At 38.2% G+C, this 21,457-nt stretch overlaps 1 protein-coding gene across 1 annotated transcript in view; it reads right to left on the bottom strand.

Moving 5' to 3' along the window:
• Positions 1 to 651: 651 nt before the first annotated feature.
• ME1 (malic enzyme 1) overlaps positions 652 to 21,457 on the bottom strand; it is a 168,787-nt gene continuing 147,981 nt past the window's right edge. The window contains exons 10-14 of the mRNA XM_058661081.1: positions 13,885 to 13,990; positions 12,489 to 12,631; positions 9,234 to 9,407; positions 4,640 to 4,738; positions 652 to 1,173 (exon numbers count right to left, since the gene is read on the bottom strand). Coding sequence (XP_058517064.1) covers positions 1,003 to 1,173; positions 4,640 to 4,738; positions 9,234 to 9,407; positions 12,489 to 12,631; positions 13,885 to 13,990 — 693 coding nt within the window. The 3' untranslated portion in view covers positions 652 to 1,002. The remainder of the gene's footprint in view (positions 1,174 to 4,639; positions 4,739 to 9,233; positions 9,408 to 12,488; positions 12,632 to 13,884; positions 13,991 to 21,457) is intronic.

Genomic DNA, 21,457 nt, shown 5'->3' with positions numbered 1-21,457 from the left:
TGGTGATTCTCACAGTGGGGATATACTTACAAAACTTGTCTTTGAGCTCAGAAGAAAGTGGTTACTGTAAACAGGAAGGTCTGCGCTGAGCACATCCGGGAGACTCTAAAGTCAGGCAGTCACCTGAGCAGGGAGCCAGCCTGTCTGGGCTCTTGGTCTGGGTCCTGATGCCTTAAGGGTCAGCTCCTCAGGCCTCCCTTGGTCAGGGGGCTTCACAAGTCTCCATTCAGTGCTTCTCACTGCTCAGGCCATGCTGAGCTGAAAGTGTGCAGTTCTGGACAGGGTGCAGAGCACCAGAGAGGCCTGCAGCAGGATGCCAGCTACACTGTGTCAGCAGGAAGTCAACCGCTCTCAGAGGGACGGGAATAAGGAATAAGGAATCCACCCTAAAATGCATGCAATGTAAAAGGAAAAATCAAAACTAAGGCTGTACAGGGCTTTGTAAACGGTAGTGATCTGTCTCACAAATACCAGAATTCAGCTGTGCAAAAAGAACAAATGTCATCGAGGACTGGGATAAAAGTACCTGAGAAGTTATTTTTCTCTAGGCAACAAAGTAGTGTTGTAACTAGTAAAAGTCCATCTATGCCTAATTTCACGTCCATTTTTATTTGAAAAAGCAGATCTTAAACAAAATGTTCAACAAAAATCTTATGAATTTTAATGTCGGTCATATCAATTTATTATTAATTTTAATCTTTCCATTAGTTTTCTATATAAAAATGATAATTTTCTCAGTAGTAAGTACAGTAACTACTAAATAGGATTTAAGTAGAATAATTAAGATAGAACTATAAGTAGCCAGAAAGCAAGTGAAGCAAAATTGTCTAGTGCAACATTTATTCTACTTTATATTAATCTTCCTCCATACATTTTCAGACAGTTAAAGCAAAATTATCTTGCTCTAAGCATAAATTTGAATCATCATAAAAGATTCAAACCTTTAAAAATTATGAAACACTTCAAGATCTCATTACGGACTTGGACATGTTGACTATCATGCTACTGTTCCAGTTTGGTCTGTATTTTCTGAACCTCGTCAGGCCAAGGGTAACAATCCGGTAGGATCTGGTCATAGTCAGTGTTATACATCTGGGAGCGGACAAATGCTTCTTTGTTTTGTGGTTCAGGATAAACTGTGGCTGTCTTTTCCTCGTATGCATCTTTTACAATCTAGAAATGAGAAAAAAACATTAGGTACCTCGATGAATAGAGCTGAGGCTGAGCACATACTAAGAGCTTTTGTATTAATTGGTCACTTATGTCTTGCTTGTGTCCCCCAAAGCACCATTTACAACAAAGTGCTCCCAACTAGAGAACATTATGCTCAGTGAAATAAGCCAATCCCCAAGGGACAAATGTATGTTCTGTCTGATATAAGGCAACATCCATGCAAAATACAAGATCAACAGATTTATAGGTAAACATGTATGTACATATATTCACCTAGAGGACTGTATCATGAAAAAAATTCAAAATATAAAAGTATAACATAATAAAAGCACACATAAAATAAAATCTGAAAAATCTTTTCTCAGTTCACTTCTTCAACTCAGAATAACTCCTCTCCATATTCATGCATGCTCTCTTCCTGTATTTTTATCTTTTGCAGAAAAACAGATTTCCCTTTTCATCAAACTTAATCACTTCATATGTGCCATTTAATTTATACCAGTTCTTTGAAGAGTAACCACTGAAGAACTATGTGTATGACAGACTTCAGTGGATAAGTTTGATTAGAAGAATGTTAGAATGATTAAGTATCTGAATGTGAAACCATGCATTTGTGGAAAATCAAAGATCATGCCATACACTGAAGAGATGTCTAAAGGAGCAGGAAATAAAGTGGTAAATATGCCATTATTATAATAATGCCACAAAGAATTCATTTTTTTCAAAGAGACCAAGCACAAAAATGTTTTCCCTTCCTCTATTTTCCAAAGTACTGATAATTTGATATTCATTTCCTTTATTTATTTGTTTTTGTTATTTTATGATAAATTTTATAGGCTCTGTGATTTTAAAAAAATAAATCTTAAAAAAACAAAAAGAAAAGCTATAAAGTCAGATACACAGAGGAGGAGAGACAGAGAGGAAGATCCTCCATCCAATGATTCACTCCCCAAGTGACCACAACGGCTGGTACTGCGCCGATCCGAAGCTAGGAGCCAGCTCTTCCAGGTCTTCCACGCAGGTGCAGGGTCCCAAAGCTTTGAGCCATCCCAAATGAGCGCAACAGCTGGAGGTATGCTGATCTGAAGCCAGGAGCTGGGAGCCTGGAGCTCTTCCGGGTCTCCCACGCAGGTACAGGGTCCCAAAACTTTGGGCAGTCTTTGCTTTCCCAGGCCACAAGCAGGGAGCTGGATGGAAAGTGGGGCTACCGGGATTAGAACCGGTGCCCATATGGGATCCCAGAGTGCCCAAGGTGAGGACTTTAACCACTAGGCTATCGTGTTGGGCCCCAAAACAGCTTTTCTAAGGCATAATTTTCTACAAAGTTATTTCAGCATTTTAATGTGCATTTAGACCATTTCTGTGATTTTGCAGAGTTGACTAATTACCACATCCAGTATGCTCCCAGACACATGCTGTTGATGTCTTCTTTCAGAAAAACCTTCGCTGTCCTCAGCAGTGCCCACCTTTTGGAAGAATGGCTTGTATTTCTTGGCTTTCTGATTTCTCCCCTGACTTTGTCACCTCTTACATGACTATCACCGCTGCTCTTGAAGTCTCTGATAACTTTCTACACTCCCAACTAAAGTCTTCCTCTGTCTGTTTCTGCCTCCACCAGGAAATCACTGCTTCTGTCATTTCTCACATTACATTCAGTTTAGAAACTTCTTATCTAGTCTGCTTTCTTTTCTGTCTTCTAGATAGAATTAACTGTATCATTTCTTGGTTTTCTTTCCCTCCTATGCTTGGTCTAAAGGCAACCTCGACCACATCTAGACCTTCACCTGTTACAGTATGGAGATGACTCCCAAATCTCTGCCACCGGCGTTTAAGTTTCAGTTATTGCCATGCGTGTGTTAGAACAGTACAGCTGAATGAGCCCTGGATACCTGACAGTAGCTACTTACAGCAGCTTCGGCTCTCAAGCTACCTCTGACTTCCGGATTTCTGATTTTGAACTCAATATTCTTCTAATAACCTAGGTGTACTGTGTGAGCCTTTTTGTACTTTTCCTGTTGTCTCCCATTTTCTCAGTTTCTTGTGTAATCATATGCCAATTCCTTTCCATTCCAATAATTAAAATGAACTTAAAATCATTATGTGCTATTCAGTATATTACAAGTTGAAAATAGTGGATACATATTAGTAAAAAAAAATGAGCACATTCATAAATAATTTAACAGATTATTGTCTAAAGAGCTTTGAAGATCATCTCTTTGATGATACTATCTTCAGTCAACAACATAAATGATATCTCTTAAATGGTGCTGAGATAATCTTGCTAATAACTAAAACTAGTCATTTTTTTCAACTAGGAGCAATGTGGTTTCCAAGGGAACACCTGGAAATTATCTAGAAACAGAGTCCCCTGTGTTAGAACTTGCAGATTCTACTGACACCTAGTGGGCAGAGGCGAGCAACGCTGGTAAACATTCTGGAACACTCAGCACAGCATTCATGAGCTACCCAGCTCAAACACAAAGAGCAGAAAGGCTGAAAAGCCTCAGCTTAAATGCCTAGCTTCTGTTACGGGCTGAATCGTGCCCTTTCTCCAGATTCATACATTGAAGCTCTAACCACTACCACCTCAGGAGATGACTGTGTTTAGACCTAGGTAATTAAGGTACAGTTACAGGCTGTTAGGGTGGGTTCTAATCCAATCTGACCGATATCCCTTTAAGAAGGAGGAAATGGACACTGGAGACATAAACCCAGAGAGGGCCACAAGAAGAGAAAGCAGTGAGATGACCATCGGCCATCCACACAGAGGCCTCAAAAGAAGCCAAAACTGCTGAAATCTTGATTTTGTACTGCTACACCCTAGAACTGTGAGAAAATAAATTTCTGTTTAAGTCTGTAGTGTTTGGTTATGTAACCCTTAAAAAATACAACTAAACTGCAAAAATGAGAGTTGCTTTCTCTCAGTTTAGTTACAGAAAATGTCCCTGCCTTTAGTTCCCTCTTACTAATTCCTCCAACTCCCCCGCCACCCGGGAGCTTAGAGCACTTCAGCCCACTGTTCTGCCTTCTGTCGACTGTTAGCTCTTACTGAGCTCGAGTCTTCCTAAGCCACATCAGAGACACGAAGCTGGCATGTGATCTGATTTTAAATGTTACCTTGCCCTACCTGCAATATTTTGGCAATTATCACAGGGGATATTTGGGGAAAAAACTTAAAGTGCAATGAAAGGAACCTAAATGAAGAAAACTTCCATTGAATTCCACTGAGTTATTTAAACCGCAGAAAAAGAGCAATGGGGACATAAGTGCTTCTTGCAATTCTTCTACTCCTCTGTAGGGATCAGATACAGCTCCCAAGAACGACTGAATCACCAGGCCTCTCTTCCCTGACTTTTAACATCATAACTTGAATACAGATATATATATATTACAATGACACAGTCTTAATATTTAAACAAACATATTTAGCAAAAGAGGGAAGGAAAAATAAGTAAGAGTGGTTTACCTTTTCTGCTATTTTCAGAGAAACATCTCTAATAGTACTCAAAGGAGGATAAAGCCGGCCTTCTTCCAAATGCTTATCTGACACTTGCTGAGATATAACCTTAGGAAACAATAGAAAAGAAAAAAGTTTACACTTCACTGTAACCATGTGATCATTATGTGGGTAATTAAATGAGTGGTTCCATATAAAGGCCATGTACAGAAACCAATCACATTAATGTGACTGCCTAACTTCACCTCCCTCTATCAATGGAAGAACTAAGTACAGAGAGGCTACTGACTGCTGGCACCACACAATTAGTGAAAAATAGGGGAACATAATCTGGGTTTTCACTTAGTCTAGTCTGTCTTTGAGTGTAGCATGAGATACTGGATGCTTTCCAACTGATAGACAAGGGGTCAGAGGGAAAGGAGGAAGAGAGGGAGGGAGGGAGGAAGGGAGGAAGGAGACAGAGAAAGGGATGAAAGGAAGGAAGGGGAAGAGGGAAGGAGAGAGGAAGGAAGAAAGGGAGCAAAGAGGGAAAGGTGGAGGAAAAAGAGGAAGGAAGAGAGATTTGAGTCCGTTAGAACTTCTTAGATGTTAAGGTGTAAACATTTATGAGTATCCAGCACCATAAGTATGGTGACTGAAAGCTCAAGCACTGGCCTATGGTAGACCTGTATTTCAATACTGACTCAACTAATTATTACTGGGAGGCTTCAGCTTATTACTAACTGGATTTGGAAACAAGCTTCATAACCAATCAACTTCAAATTTCAATTAGTTCTAAAAGACTGCTTTTATATTGCAACTATTACCACGGGTTCATTGATGGTTTCTGCATCACTGTACTTTCTCTATAATGCTATAAGAATATCATGTTGAAAAGACTGGGTACAGTAAGGAGGTGTATGAATTAGGAATTCTAGTTTAAGCCTTTCTGCTTCTTAGGCATCCATTGAGAATTTTACACTATAAGAAAGCCAAGTAGTATTTTCTTTTAAAATATACTTAACTGCCATTAAATTTTGTGTTGCCAAATAAAAAACTAACCAAAACCTACATGGCATTTTTTAAAAGTGTAAAAAATAATCAGTGAGAGAACTTTCTTCTATTTTGGTTTCTAGCAGTAAGTATCTGTGGTACTTTCTAGTTCTATTTAATATAACTCAATGAAAAATTCATGAAGATTTTTCTTTGTGACTATAATGGTACTAGACGCTACTGGAGTTTTCAAAACACAAATGGGAGACTTTGTTTTTAAAGAAGGTAATTGTGTGGGTCTCAGGACGGGGCATCTCATGCCTGGATCCCAGACGCCAGCCACCACGTGCACATGGTGAGCTGTCCCCGGTCAGCCAGTGTGCCATTTAGTGCCAGCTCTGCCTGCTGGCCACCCGGCTGGGCAGTTCGGGTTTTGGTTCTTTGAATCGCTGCTTAGGTAGCTCCAGGTTGAACCCACTGAGCTTCCAGGACGTGGATCAATTGTAAAGATTCCCAATGACAGTAACTCTTCCTTTGAAAAACTTGTAATCACTGAACGATGCTGACCACCAAATACCAGTTCATGCAAAAGCTAAGGCTTGGGGCTTGTACAGCAGAATCATATCGTGTTACCTGACATGATGATGGATCAGGACAAGGGTCACATTAAGCAGGGCCATGACATTAACAAGCATGCTAGAGAACCATATCTGGGGGTAGATTCTGTGAGGGATGTGTGGGCCAAACCCTGTGGAAATTCTAGCCCCACTGGTTAGCTCAAGGGTTGGGGTGGTGGTGGTGGACTAAGCTAGGTGTGACCAAGGAGCCTGCCATCAATCACAGGTAAAGGAACCTACAACAGACTGGACTGGTCAAGGCAGCAGCACCCAAATGTGCATCCTGAATAGGGTGTGGGGTGGGCCGGGCTACAATGTTCACCAGCTCATACATGCAAAATGGAAGGCCAGATTACGCCGGAACCTGGCCTAAATCCAATGGCATGTATGAGAACTGGGTCTGGGAGTGGATTAAGTGGAGGAACTTGGGAAACTCCCTTGGTGAGTCATAGCTCCCACTGGTGAACATGGGGTCCAGACCTGGGGGTTGGACAAGCTGGGCAAAGTAGCTCCAACAGCTGTGTAATGTGTCAATTGGTAATGGAACAGGGTGGACCGGGCAGGACTGAGCAATGACGCATTCAAAACCCTAACCAAGACAAGACAGAAGACAGAACAGGTCAATCAACCATCTCAGCTATATGTTGGCAGCGAAATACGGGACAAATGGAGACTCTATGATGGACTATGTCAATCAGTGGATTCTTCAGCGACCTCATCGCGCTTGGAGTGGCGAGACTGGCTGCGATTCATAACTGGTGAACTATCAAAACCACTTGAGCAAGAACCTTGGGGCATGCCCTACATCCAGGACCTGGGGAGGGTGGGAAATTGGGTAGGCCTTCTCCCTTAATACCCCTTTTAAACAGGAAGGAAACAATATGGGAATAATAGTCTTACCCACTTTCGTATAGCCCTTGAACCTTTTTACCCTAATTAACTATGTAAAGATTGTCAAAAAATAATAAAAAAATTAATTAATTAAAAAAAAAAACCACATTCTCCTCAGAGATGGTGGTTGTCTTTGGGGAAGATCAGTTGGTCTCTTCTAACTGCTATGGACAGAAATGCATCTCCCTATATTTGTACCATTAAAGATAGACCACCAATGTGAAAATAAATAAATAAATGTAATGGAAAATGATCTAAAGAGATAACACTTTATTTTTAAAAATACGAAGTTCCAAAGAGCATTATACAACTAGTAATAAAACGTAAATGTCGCAGTGTTTAATACTAGAAGCATGAGCCAGCCTTGTCCCCAAAGACTGAGTATGGGAAGGACCCTATGCAGTACCCGGAGAGACAGGCCGAGTTGTGTGGAGGAAGCCGCAGGACTCGTCAAGAAAGACGGAGATAATGCAGACATGCAGGCAGAAGCATACCTGGTATGTGTGAAGACAGTGAGACGAGCAGGAATGAAGAGAATGCCAGGTTTCTAAACATTGGTGCTTTACTTGGCAAGTGGTATCAACACAGAACTGTGTCTGCTGAGCATGAGAGAAGGTAAGTATCGTATCGGTGTAAACATGTGTTTAAGAGGACATTTCTGGGGAATTTATCAGCAGAGATCTAAAGGTGTATAAAAAAACTGAAGTGATATGAAGGATAGAAACGTGTTGTAGCCTAAGAGAATACTAGTGGAAAAGCAAAAAGATGTATCCAGGGAGACCACTATTATTACAAGAATGAAGCTGTTGATCTCACCACATTTTTCCCCAAAGTGTTTTGGTTGTTGGTTATTTTCATGGACAGTCATGAAATATGTCACTAGAGGGCGCTAGAGCTATTTAGGAAGGAAAATACTGGCTGTAGAGCATGGGAGATGGCTCTTTCTGCTGTGCCTGCTCTAAAACACAGCGAAGACACTTTGCCCCATTAGAGAACAACTCTAAAGTGCTCTGTGAGTGACTAGATCTTTACTCATGTTAGCAAATTTCATTGAGTTAAGCAGAACTTGAAACACCACAGCTGCCATGATTTGAATACAGTGAAGTAAAAGCAGAACCCAACAGCATCTAGGACAGACTTTCACAGAAGTGCACCAGGTGCCACCTCTGAGCCTAGGATCTTTTACATCACATCAGTAACGAAGAATCTAGGTCTTTGCCCTAGCTGCATCTTCTTCACACTGGAAAGAAGAGCATATTTGCAGGATACAAAGAACTAAATATCAGTTGTTTCATCTGGTCCAGTTCAGCTCTTACATTTTAGTGATTTAGTTTTAACAAAAGAAATTTACTCAAATTTCTCATTTGTGAACTGTTTCCTGTTCAAATATGAAAACATGATGTCAACCAGATGAAAATTCCAGTGGCTTTACAAATCTATGCCCAGCACAGCATTGTCTCACTGAAGCTTGACAAGCAGGACAAGGAAAAGTGATGGGAACTGGAGGCTCGTGTAATCTCCTGGGCCCATCTAGGAAACTGTAGTTGACTTGTTAGCTTGCAAGCAGGGTGAGATCTCAGACCTTTCATAGCTGTTGGCAGTGTCACGCTCCCTGTTGGGCCTGCTGCGTGAGTCTGAGACTCTCCCCTGGAATCCAGACCAGAGCTCACTTCTGCTGTTTTAATGAACTACAAACACTTACATTTCTTATTTATTTCCATTTCTGCTCAAATGCTTACACAGGCTCTGTTTTCCATACTGAACCCTGAAATAGGTAGCAAATCTGCTACCACATACTTTCCTTAAATGTCATTATTTAGAAAGGCCCTTGCAGGAGAAATATTTATCCATCACTGTTTGGAAAAAAATATTTAATAGTCCCATTACTGTCACAGAATTTGATCGGAAACGTAAAGGTGAATAAGGGTTCATCTTAAGAAATCAAGGAAATCTTAGACGAACACTGAGATATGAACCCAATACCCACTTCTCACACTCCACTAGGAACGATTTTCTTTGTTTCAGTCTTTACTTCTTCTCAACAGTAAGCCAAGATGCTACATAAATAAAACACTAGACAACGCAAGCTGAGCACATTTTATATACTAAACAGTTCACAGTACCTCGGCAGTGGTGAGAAAGACCTTATCTGTGATGTGCCTCAACCCACAGGCCACAACACCAAGAGCAACTCCCGGGAACACGTAGGAGTTGTTGCCTTGCCCGGGATATAGGGTCTGTCCATTTGGAAGAGTGACTCGATCGAAAGGACTGCCACTGGCAAAAATCGCACGCCCCTGAAATGGACACACATTATTTTAAAAACAAGTGTATTATAACAGAAGTATACCACAGCCAAAATAATGATTATAGCATTCAGCAAGAGTGACATTTTGATGACCAGAGTAGTGGCTCATAGGTAAATCTAAGGTAGCTGATGCTGGAATCCTGCAGCCTTCAGCTCCCTGCTAACAGCCTGGGAAAAGCAGAAGACGGTCCAAGTACTTGGGCCTCTGCTACCCATGTGGGGGACCTGGACAAACTACTCGTTCCTAGCTTTGGCCTGGCCAAGCCCTGGCCATCTGGGAAGTGAACCAGCACGAGGAAGATCTCTTTTTTTTCTCTGTTTCTGTCTCTCCACCTTTCTCTGTAATTTTGCCTTTGTAGTAAATTTTTTAAAATCTTCAAAAAAAACAAAAAACAAAAAAATGCTACATTTTAATTAACTCTGTAGTTAATATTAGTCAATTTTTGTGATATTCTAACTCACTCTTTACTCCTACAAGTAGGTGAAGTGCAGGGTACTCTAAGACCGTAATTTCATTTTATTTATTTATTTATTTTTTTACAAAGTCAGATATATAGAGAGGAGGAGAGACAGAGAGGAAGATCTTCCGTCCGATGATTCACTCCCCAAGTGAGCCGCAACGGCCGGTGCTGTGCCGATCCGAAACCTCTTCCAGGTCTCCCACGCGGGTGCAGTGTCCCAAAGCATTGGGCCATCCTCTACTGCTTTCCCAGGCCAAAAGCAGGGAGCTGGATGGGAAGTGGAGCAGCCGGGACTAGAACCGACGCCCATATGGGACCCCGGGGCGTTCAATGCAAGGACTTTAGTTGCTAGGCCACGCCGCTGGGCCCCGTAATTTCATTTTCTGCAGTGGTCCAAATTACAGACCCATTTCTACACTAAAGGCTACCAATTGTACACCTCCAAGGATCAAAAAATGACACGATAAATTCGAGTATTGGGAATAACTATTTTGTTGTTTACAAGATAGGGATCAATGCTATTTCCAAAGTAACAACCGAAATAAACTTCATATATTTCTACACTGTCAAGAGTTATATGCAAAATCACATGGAAAACATTAGCCAAAGTAGATGTAGTAAATGAGAGGAAGACAATATTATCAATAATTCTCAAGGACTGCTTTCTTTTTCCCTTATGTTATTTTTTTGTCATAAATGTCTTGAGGAGTTGCATTCTTCATATGCTTCCAGAAGGTACTCATTAAGGGCCTGCCAGATGCTCAAAGTCACACTGTTAATTAAAGGAACAGTATCAGATTTGTGAGGAAGAGTATGGAGTTAGTTGAGAATATTCATGAGGAAAACCCAGCAATAAAACTTCACCATCTAAAAACATCATATAAGAAATTCACCTGAAAAGTTGAAGGCACCAATCACTGAAGTGTAGGTGATCACAAAATGGATTATAAAGAACAATGCAGGATTTACTTTTTTAAAAGTAGAGCTGAAACAGCCCAGTAGTTAAGATGCCCCTGTCCCATGATGGAGTGCCTGAGTTTGATTCCTGTCTCTAGCTCCTGACTCTAACTTCCTGCTAGTTCCCACCTTGGGAGATGGCAGTATGGGGAGGCCAAACCAACTGGGGTCCTGCTACCCAAGTGGGAGATCTGCACTGAGCTCATGGCTCCAGGTTCCCAGCTGCTTCTCTCACTTGCTTCTTTCCTCTCCTTCTCCCTTTTTTACAAGTAGATAAGGTCCTGGTGCAATTGAAGTCCTCACTTTGCATACACTGGGATCCCATATGGGCGCCGGTTCTAATCCCCGCTTCCCATCCAGCTCCTTGTTTGTGGACTGGGAGAGCAGTCGAGGATGGCCCAAAGCCTTGGGACCCTGCACCCACATGGGAGACCTGAAGGAAGCCCCTGGCTCCTTGCTTCAGATCGAGCTCAGCTCCAGCCACTTGGGGAGTGAACCAGCAAATAAAAGATCTTCTCTGTCTCTCCTCCTCTCTGTATATCTTTCTGGTAAAAATAAATAAATCTTTAAAAAAAATAAATAAAAAGTATAAACACTAAAAAGTAGAGGCATAAAGTTCTTATCTCTGCAGAACAATGTAACTTGTGATTTTACTGTCTGTTATAGGTCATTTTGGATTTATTTCCAAAGTCAAAATTTTAGATAGAAATGATGAAACCTATAATTTGCTCTAATGATTTCTTCAAGTCTTGGAAGTGAAGACAAGGTTAACGTCAATATATTGTCAAGTATATTTTAGTACATAAAACATATAAATAAATAGCATAACATAAGCCTTTTTTTTCAATCAGGAAAATATTGAAGCATTGAGGATTCCTATTCCAGTTGGGCTGGGTGTCAAGTGAGCTGCCCAACTGCTCCACCCATGGCAACAAATTCAAACCCAGGATTTAGCAAGCAAAAACAGAAGACTGTGGTTTTAGACTGCATGTTTCAATATTTGAGAATAGCTGGTTAAAAGTTATTTAAATAAACATCAGGAACCAAATCTTTTCTTTAACATTTATATTGACTTACAAATTCCTGGGGAAAAACTATTACTAAAACATTACAAAATTTATTTTACTAAATAAGATTGATACAATAATAATCTAGAAAAGGAAATAGTTTTTATTCTTCTAACATGTTTTTTCAATCTTAGTTGTAAATTTTTTAAAGGTACAGTGGTTTTTTTTTTTAAAGATTTCTTTATTTTTATTGGAAAGAAAGATATACAGAGAGAAGGAGAGACAGAGAGGAAAATCTCCGTCAGATGGTTCACTCCCCAAGGACCGCAACGGCTGGAGCTAAGCCAATCCGAAGCCAGGAACCAGGAGCCCCTTCCATGTCTCCCACATGGGTGCAGGGTCCCAAGGCCTTGGGCCATACTCGACCGCTTTCACAGGCCACAAGCAGGGAGCTGGATGGGAGGGGGGCCGCCGAGATTAGAACCGGCGCCCATATGGGATCCCGGGGCGTGCGAGTACTATAACCACTACGCTGTCGCACCGGTCCCTAAAGGTACAGTGTTAAATACCTTAGATATCTTCTGTCGTCCTACAGTGAATAAATATTTGATCATTAAAAAAATCAGTTACACTTTTTTACTTTACCTTAGTTATTTTATAGCACTGTTCAGCGGAACATTCTGCTTTGCTGGTTGGATTACTCAGAGCAAAAATAATAGGCCGCTCATTGAAGGAAGCCATATCTTGGAGAATTTGTTCTGTGAATGCACCACCAATTGCAGCAACTCCTATTGAAGAAATGAGACATTAGTGATTATGGGCAGCAATGGTTAATTCATCCAAGCAGCCCAGAGTGTAGAAACAACGCAACAAGTCTGGTCATCTTCTAATACACCTTAAAGCAAAATATATATAAAATATTTCCACTAAAGTGATAAAAGGGGATATCTGTCATTGCTAACAATGTTTATAGTTACAAATCTATAAGTTTCTATAATAAATTATACATAAAATATCAGGCTCATAATAGGCTTCATTAGTGGTCAATAATCTGGAATTATGATTATAGCCTTCTGTATTAGGAAATTAAAATGTGCCCAATATACTCACATACATGTATAAATTATACATTTTCTCTATAAGCAGTTCAATGGGTATATCTGTCAGACTATAAACAATTCCATTTTATAAAATGATAGTAGTCATTTAAGATAACTCATTTAAATGCAAAATTAAAGTGTCACTGATTGACTGATGTTTAACAGAATTAAGCAGTTAGTGTGATGGAAATAGAGTATTTAAAGAACATATTTTGTAAAAATAATTTTAAAAGTTTAGTAGAGATTCCATTTGAAGTAGCTGTTTTTATTATGATTTTCTTTATTCTCAATATTTCAAAGAGGCTTCCAGGAATGGAGTATGTTACAAAGTAAAGACTCGTTTTAGAGACACAAAAGAAAGGATAACAGTGCGTAACTTCAGAATCTTTTAAAAATCTCATAAAATTGACCATGCAAAATATCTTACTATGAACATACAACACGCAAATAACCAGGCTAAGTGCTATGAACATTAAAAACCCTCGTGGAGGGTTGAGTTTAGAGTTCCCTATCTCAGTACTATGGACCATCTCTTGCACGTTACAGGGCACCTAGCAGCATATTTGTCTTCTTCAAGCTAGATGTCAGTAGCTCCTTTTTTCATCCTAATCCTCTAAACTCTTGCAGTCATATTCCTTGAGGGGCAAAATCTCCCACTTGAGGACTACCGTCTGTCCAGGATGATGACACTTGGAAAAGTCCTCAGTCTGCCAGGAGTAAAAGGTCTACAGAGTTATCACTGGGGCCATGCACTTGGCTCAGATCATCAGTAACAGTAAGAAGGCATTGCTGTTGTATAAATGAATATATAATTTTGTTTGTGATTTCCAGGGGTTAGTGTTTGCAGAAAACTAAATTATGCCTCAAAAGCAAATAGCAAGAAAACTAATCATGTCAAAGTGGGGAGTCAGAACACAAGCAAGGGAGAAGAAAAAGTTTACCTATGAGTGCAGTTGGTTTTATCTCTTGAACAATGGCTTCTAAGTTCTTCATTTCTTCATGTTCATGGGCAAACTGCTCTTTTTCTTGTGTTAAGGAAGCACGTCCCTAAGCATAGAAGTAAAACTGATAAATCTGCTATGCGTGCATGGGAGTCAATGAAATCTCGGAATATTACGTATATCACCAGAATGTATCCTGAACTTTTATATGTGACATGACTTATAAAGTCATTCTAAAGTTCCTTCTTCAGTTCTCAATATATTATCTCATCTATTCTTTAAACAAGTGTTTATGCATCAGACAATCCTCCAGAAAATTGAGACATAACAGCAAACAAAGCAAAGTATTTCCTTCATTTAGTTATTTGCTGATATGAAATATTTAAAGGGGCCTAGCGGCGTAGCCTAGTGGCTAAAGTCCTCGCCTTGAATGCCCCGGGATCCCATACAGGCGCCGGTTCTAATCCCGGTGCCTCCACTTCCCATCCAGCTCCCTGCTTGTCGCCTGGGAAAGCAGTCGAGGATGGCCCAAAGCCTTGGGACCCTGCACCCACGTGGGAGACCCGGAAGAGGTTCCTGGCTCCTGGCTTTTGATTGGCTCAGCACCGGCCGTTGCGGTCGCTTGGGGAATGAATCATTGGAGGGAAGATCTTCCCCTCTGTCTCTCCTCCTCTCTGTATATCTGACTTTGTAATAAAAATAGATAAATCTTTTTCTTAAAAAAAGAAATATTTAAAGGACAATACTGTTCGCATTAGTTACATTAGATTTTTAGAATCTAGACTTCAGCTATGCACTATCCATATGTGTGTCATTAAGAATGACCATGAAGACATTTATGTCATATTCCTTAGATTTTCTTAATAGTTTTTTGTTTTTAATGTTATGATGATAAACCTGCTATGTGCTATATACAAAACATCTAATTACAACCGCCTATAAAATTTTAAGATTATAATAATTCTAATTACAATATCCTACCTATAAAGTTTTAAGATTCACATACTTCATTTGACATCTTTAACAGTTTTGAGAGAGAGTTGAAATTAGAGTCATTTAACAAATGCTGCAATCGAGTTTTAGAGATATTAAGTAACTGGTGTAAAGTGAGGGAGCACACTAGAACACAACGTTTATGCACTATAGTGCAGAATAACCAGAGAAAACATTTATAAATAATACAATTAGATGTTTGCAAATGGTTAATCCCAAAGATGTTATAATTTTGTTGCATTAAAATGTTATTATTTTATCTCGATTTTTAAGAACAATACATTGATTTATATGAAATTTCTTTCTGCTTGTTTCTTCATCTATAAATAAGTAGCATAGAAATGTCTACCATTTCAGGTTGTGGATTAAGTAAAAAAAATAACAATGTAAAGCACTTGGGACTATTCCTAGTTTACAAAAGAGTTTAATGCTAGATATTGTAGTAATTAAAATTACTATGATGAAAACCAACCATGACATAATGACTTGTAACGCTCTTTTAATTGGCTGTAAAGTATTATTTCTGTGCCACTGTTTTCCATTATGAGCCTGACTGTGGACTGATGGTCTCCTAGAAACAGAACTCATCACTAATCATTTGGGGGCTTCAAGGGGCCTTCTCTCTAAGTCAGAATACAATACATCTGAGACACTATGAAAAAGAACCTTAATTCAATGAGAATTAAATTTGAAGGTTATTGTTTGATATTAACTTCAGTAAGAATAGTTTCTAGTAGTATTAACATGAATATTGCTATATCTTGTTTCCCATGCTTATTAAATAAAATTAGTCAAAAGAATCATACAATTCCTACTGTAATCAGAAAGCAGAAAATTTCTCAACAAAACCAATATTTTATCACACTCTTTGTACAATTATTAAGTATTTGATATAAACCTGGATTGAATTTGTAAGCAACACTAAATCTTCAGTTATTCCCTTTATATTTTGAGACAAGATTTCTTTAAACTTGTCTTTTCATGATTTACATAAATCGCTAACATTTGAAATCTTTGCAATTCTCATGAAATGTGAAGGTACCTCCTACTTGACAATTCCACTCTGACATCTTAGCTTCACAGCTAAGTTTATTCCATCTCAATTACAGATATTAATTAGGCATTATTCCAACTTCTGAAAAGTGGCTAGACCTATGCTTATAAAGAGGAAAACAGTGGTAGTTGAGGGTATCAAAGAAGTCTCCTTGGATGATGGGGTTACATACTTAAACTCCTCACAAATTGAAACTACTGTAAGTAAAAAATTCATTTAATGCACCGAACACTATAGTTTACAGTAGCCTACCTTAAAAGTGCCTATTTTACAACAGTGTTGAATATCTCATGTAATTTATCGTGATACAAGAAAATCATTTTTTGAGCAATACACTAATTTTGCAATCCACCTATTCATTTTTAAAAAGATTTATTAATTTTATTTTAGTTACTGAGAGAGAGACAAAGATCCTATATCTGCTGGTTCACTCCCCAAAATGGCTATAACAAGTAGAGCTGGGCCAGTTCAAAGCCAGGAGACAGGAGCTTATCGCGGATCTCCAACATGGGTGCAAGGATCCAATGATTTGGGCTACCCTCTGCGCTTTTCCCAGGCCGAAAGCAGGGAGCTGGATTAGAAATGGAGCTGCCGGGACATGAACCAGTGCCCATACTGTATAGTGGCACCACAGGCAGAGGATTAGCTTGCTATACCACTGAGCCAGTCCCCAGTCTACTTATTTCAATAAAGTCCCCAGTCTACTTATTTCAATACATTATCACTGCTTTCATTACCTGGCAAAAAATAATGCTGAATTATTAGAGAGATCAATTCTGGGTCATAGGATAACAAGTTGGAACCACTTGGCAGTTTAACTACCTAAACAATTTTAACTGCCTAAATATTTGCAAATTATTTCTGTGAGTACTACAAGCTAAATTTCATGAATATTTCGATTCTCACATAGTGATATTTCCAGGAAAGATAGCAAATAAGGTTATGGCTTGGAAAGGCATATTTCCTGCGAATAACTTTTAGTTTTAAGTATTTCAAACAACACACAATACAGACTTTTATTGCAGCTAGAATTTATGCATTACACACACACCTATGTAACGGACCCTCACAGCATGTTAAAGAAGAACTGAGTATCAACATGGTGTCTGTGATGCCAGCATCCCATACAGGCACAGAGATCTTATGTTCCTGAGAATGAACCAGAATTAGGCTTCTCAAAGCTAATAGCACCACAGCTACCTGAAGAAACGTAGTTTCCTGAGCCCTACTTTCACAGCTGAATGAATTCTAATTAAATATGTGTATTTTTAAAATCTTTTAGGTGATTAGAACTGTACCAAATGTTCTACCAAACCTTATCATAGATGCTTTTTAAAACATATGATATATTCCCAAAATGGCATAAAACATTGACTTCTAAAGGAGGAAACTTAGATTAATAAGTTAGCAATGGCGGATTTCTAGTATTTTTTGGCTGACAATTTGAAATAAAATGAAATGTATTTGAAGTGAGTTAAACTGAGACAAGTGCCTAAAGTGAGAAGCAAATTGTAAAGATAAGAGATAAATACTGCATGAAAAGGCGATCTGTATGCTTCTATTTATATAGCTTATTTCATTAGTCATAGACCACGCCAGTAGCTCCTGGCTACTGAAGCCAGAAGCTGACCAGATGTCCTGTCTAGTGTGAAACATAGATCACCCACAGTCCCACCTCTAGTCTTGATTACTGGTGTGACTAATGAATACTCACATTACTAAGTGCTTTACTTTGCCAAAACAAGCAAGTTAAAACACCAAAAATACAAAAAACGGAGTCAGCACCATCATAGAGAGGCTAAGCCTTGCCTGAGATGCTGACATCCCATATGGATGCTGGTTTAAGTCCTAGCTTTTCCACTTCCAATCCAGATCCTTCTTAATGGCCTGGAAAGCAGAGGAGGATGGTCCAAGTGCTTGGGTCCCTCAATCCACACTCTTGGCTCCTAGTTTCAGATTGATCCAGCAACCATTTGGGAAGTGAACCAACAGATGGAAGATCTCCCTCTCTCTCTCTCTCCCTCCCTCCCTCCCTCTCCCTCTCCTTCTCTCTGTGTTATTCTGCCTTTTCAATAAAATTTTAAAAAATTTTTTTAAATATATAAAAGGTAATTTTCCAAGACACTCTAATGATGTGGTTAAAGAACCAATCAGGAGCCCAGCACGCTAGCCTAGTGGCTAAAGTCTTTGCCCTGCATGTGTCAGTTCTAATCACAGCAGCCACACAGAAGAAAACTACTGGCTCCTACTTCCTGATCAACTCAGCTCCAGCTATTGCAGCCGCTTGGAGAATGAGCCATCAGACGGAAGATCTTTCTCCATTTCTACATCCCTGTCATTCCAATAAACATAAATAAATCTTATTTTTAAAAAATACTTCTAATTTTCACACTGAAACTCAGGCATATAATCTTTGACTTCTATTTTTTAATAGCTAGATACAAATCAATCATGCTTTATATGAAATGAAAAAGGAGAAAATGATCAAGTAAATGCTTTTCACCAGGCTACTAAGTCTCTTAGGATTTATTTAAAAAGACAATATATGAAATGTATTCATTCTCATTCATGGCAGTGACAATTCTATCCGAAATTTTCACCTAAATACTTAACTACACATTTAAAAATACAAAGAAGTAAAATTAATTTAAATGGAAAAACACAAAATCAAAATGAAAGCAAATTAAATTACCCTATGTCTATTCTGGGTTAGATGAAGCCTTCCCATATTCAATCTTTCTCCCTTGAATCTTATTTATTTTAGAAGTTTTTTTATTTTTCAAAGTAAGTATCAAACTTTCTCTGCAATTATACCTGTCAAATAAGCAAAATAAACCTTTTAAAAATAAAATAGATTCTCCAAGAAACAATTGTTTAAGCTTTATATATTATAAATAATTATAACTTAAAGTGATTATTACTGGCTCTCAGCAGATGCTGTAAAAGTACTATGGATGAAGAATCATGTACATTTTAAATCAACAGTGTACCGACTTACTAGTTATCGTAAGATTCATTAGTCCCACAACAAAAAAATCTATGTAAGAATTATGGCTTTAAAAAGCACTAAAGACGAGCTGGTGTTGGGATGCGATGGGTAAAGCCACCTCATCCCAAAGAGTACTGGTTAATGTCCTAGATGCTCCACTCTGCACCCAGTGCCCTGCTAATGCCCAGAGAAAAAGCAGCTCCTACTGCCCATGTGGGAAACTCAGAAGGAGCGCTTACCAAAAAGGAAAAAAAATTACTTAAAAATATAAATAAAAACATGAGAAAAACTAATTGAAAGTTAATATCTCTCTTTTTAAAAATTAAATAGTATATAAGCTATTAAATATATAACAGCCTTCCAAAATGTAACTTTATCTTGGCAAGCAAAATATATCTACTGATTTATTTTGGCAAGTACAAGATTAATGAAGAGTGACTGATTAGATTTAGCCAACAATTTTACGGCTGCTCCAAATATTGTAATCCATGGAATTTGGAGTCCTGGCTCAGTATATCTATATTAACATTATTTGAGTTATTAAAGTCTATATTTTATATAGGTTTCACATAAAAATATCATTATAAACCATAAAAGTGATAATCATAAACTTCCCCTTTTTTGGTTTTTTGAATGCTTTCTATCCCTGAAATCAATACAAGTTGTGTATTTTTTTTTCTTTTAGCTCCAAATATTCACATCCTGATGATCCTCAAATACCTATGTTAAACACAGTTCCTTACGCTTATAGTCAGTTCTGAACCTCTAACTGCTGAGGGTTCAGCTCTGTCTGAGGGCCTAAGACCACTTTGAACTTGTCATGCACAAAATTAATGTCATTATCTTTCTCTTAAACTTACTTGTTGTTTAAAATTGGTATGTAATAATTGTATTTATTTGTAGGGGGCAGTGTGAGAATTGACACATGTAAACAACATGGAATGATCAAATATCTACCCAGTCATGCTTCCAGTTCTATCTCCCCTCCAATAGCATCCTTCTTCATGTCGAACATAGTAAGGTGATTGTAGTTCACAACAATACTTATATGTCAGGTAGGAACTACACATTGTGAAGGATTTTGAAAATATAAAGGAATGAAAGACATAATCCTTAGCTTCAATAAAGATCTCTCAGCGACTATTCCACGATACCTTGGTTCAGTTTGTGATATAGTGATTTTATGATACATAAATGTGTATCTTCTGATGAACCCCTTAACACTTCTTTATTAATTTCTTCAATGAAGTATCATGTCCTGGGGCCTTCCTCTACATTCTCATCCTCTTATTTAATATATTTAAGATGAAAATCCCCTGTGTTTTCTGGCACTTTGAGTATTTTCTTTATAACAATACATTGTTATAGCACTATAACTCTTGGTTTGACTTTATTTTCATTATTTCATGAACTTCTTGAGATCAAAGGCTTCATTATATCCTCACAGTTTAGAACAATGCCTGACCAACAGGACATTTAATTCAGCAAATGTTCTTATTTCAGCCCCACAAGTCACGTACTGTAATCACAGTTTATAGATTTTTATGACTATGCTGATTCTTCATGGTTATAGACTTTTTAAGCAAAGAAATCTTACTGGAAGTCTCTATCTTTATACATACACATTTATTATAACAATGTACATCTTTTTTCCACTTAAGATAAAAGCACTGACAATTTCTAAAAAACTAATTTTTCTTGTTTTACAGCAACATAATTGGAACAAGAATACATAAAATAGTGCTGAAAGTAATGTAACTTCTAAAGTAACACGTACTGCCATATATTCTCTATGCCTTTCATATGCAATAAGATGATAAGTAATACAATACTGTGCCTTTTATTCCTACTCCAAATCCTGCAGTGTGTCATTTACTGCTCCTTGAAAATGACTTTAAGCCTACATAATGTACTCATGTGTCTACATTTGATCTTAGTCAAAAGGCTGGGAAGCAATACTCAAGTGTATAGTTCCCTATCTATTTCATAATTCTCCTTTGTTGAGGTAATATATCACCATTATTTGTACTGTTTGATAAACTCTCACTATTATAAATTATACTGATAGCATACTCATAAGCAAAACATTATATACTTATATGTAGCTACAAGACAGATAATCAAAATGGAAACCATTGCCTCACAATCATAAACTTTTAAAGATTCCACAAACACATAAAATAAAACTATTTCCAGAGCATTTGTACAAATTTATATTTATTTCTATATTAAAGTCTAGAAGGCATTGCTTATCGCTTGTTACTCCTTCAAATTCATCTTTACACAGAAAGGGGAGTGTGTGTATTTTTTTTCTAGTGGTTTTCTAGTGGTTTGAACAAGAGTGCTTATTCCATATAGGTGACAGAATTGCAATGTCTTCAACTTACTTGGCGACAGGATCACCTGCCTACTCTAATTTACTTCTAAAAAAATTTCTAGGAATCAGGCAGTGTTATCACCATTGAAGCTAGGCAAACAGAGGCTCAAAAACATTAATACTGAAATAAGTTCTTATTTCAGTAATTAAAGTGTCCAAT

Source organism: Ochotona princeps, chromosome 1, assembly GCF_030435755.1.
Source record: "Ochotona princeps isolate mOchPri1 chromosome 1, mOchPri1.hap1, whole genome shotgun sequence".
NCBI lineage: Eukaryota > Metazoa > Chordata > Mammalia > Lagomorpha > Ochotonidae > Ochotona > Ochotona princeps.
The sequence above is the reverse complement of the archived record's forward strand: the minus strand, read 5'-3'. Positions and strand labels throughout refer to the sequence as shown.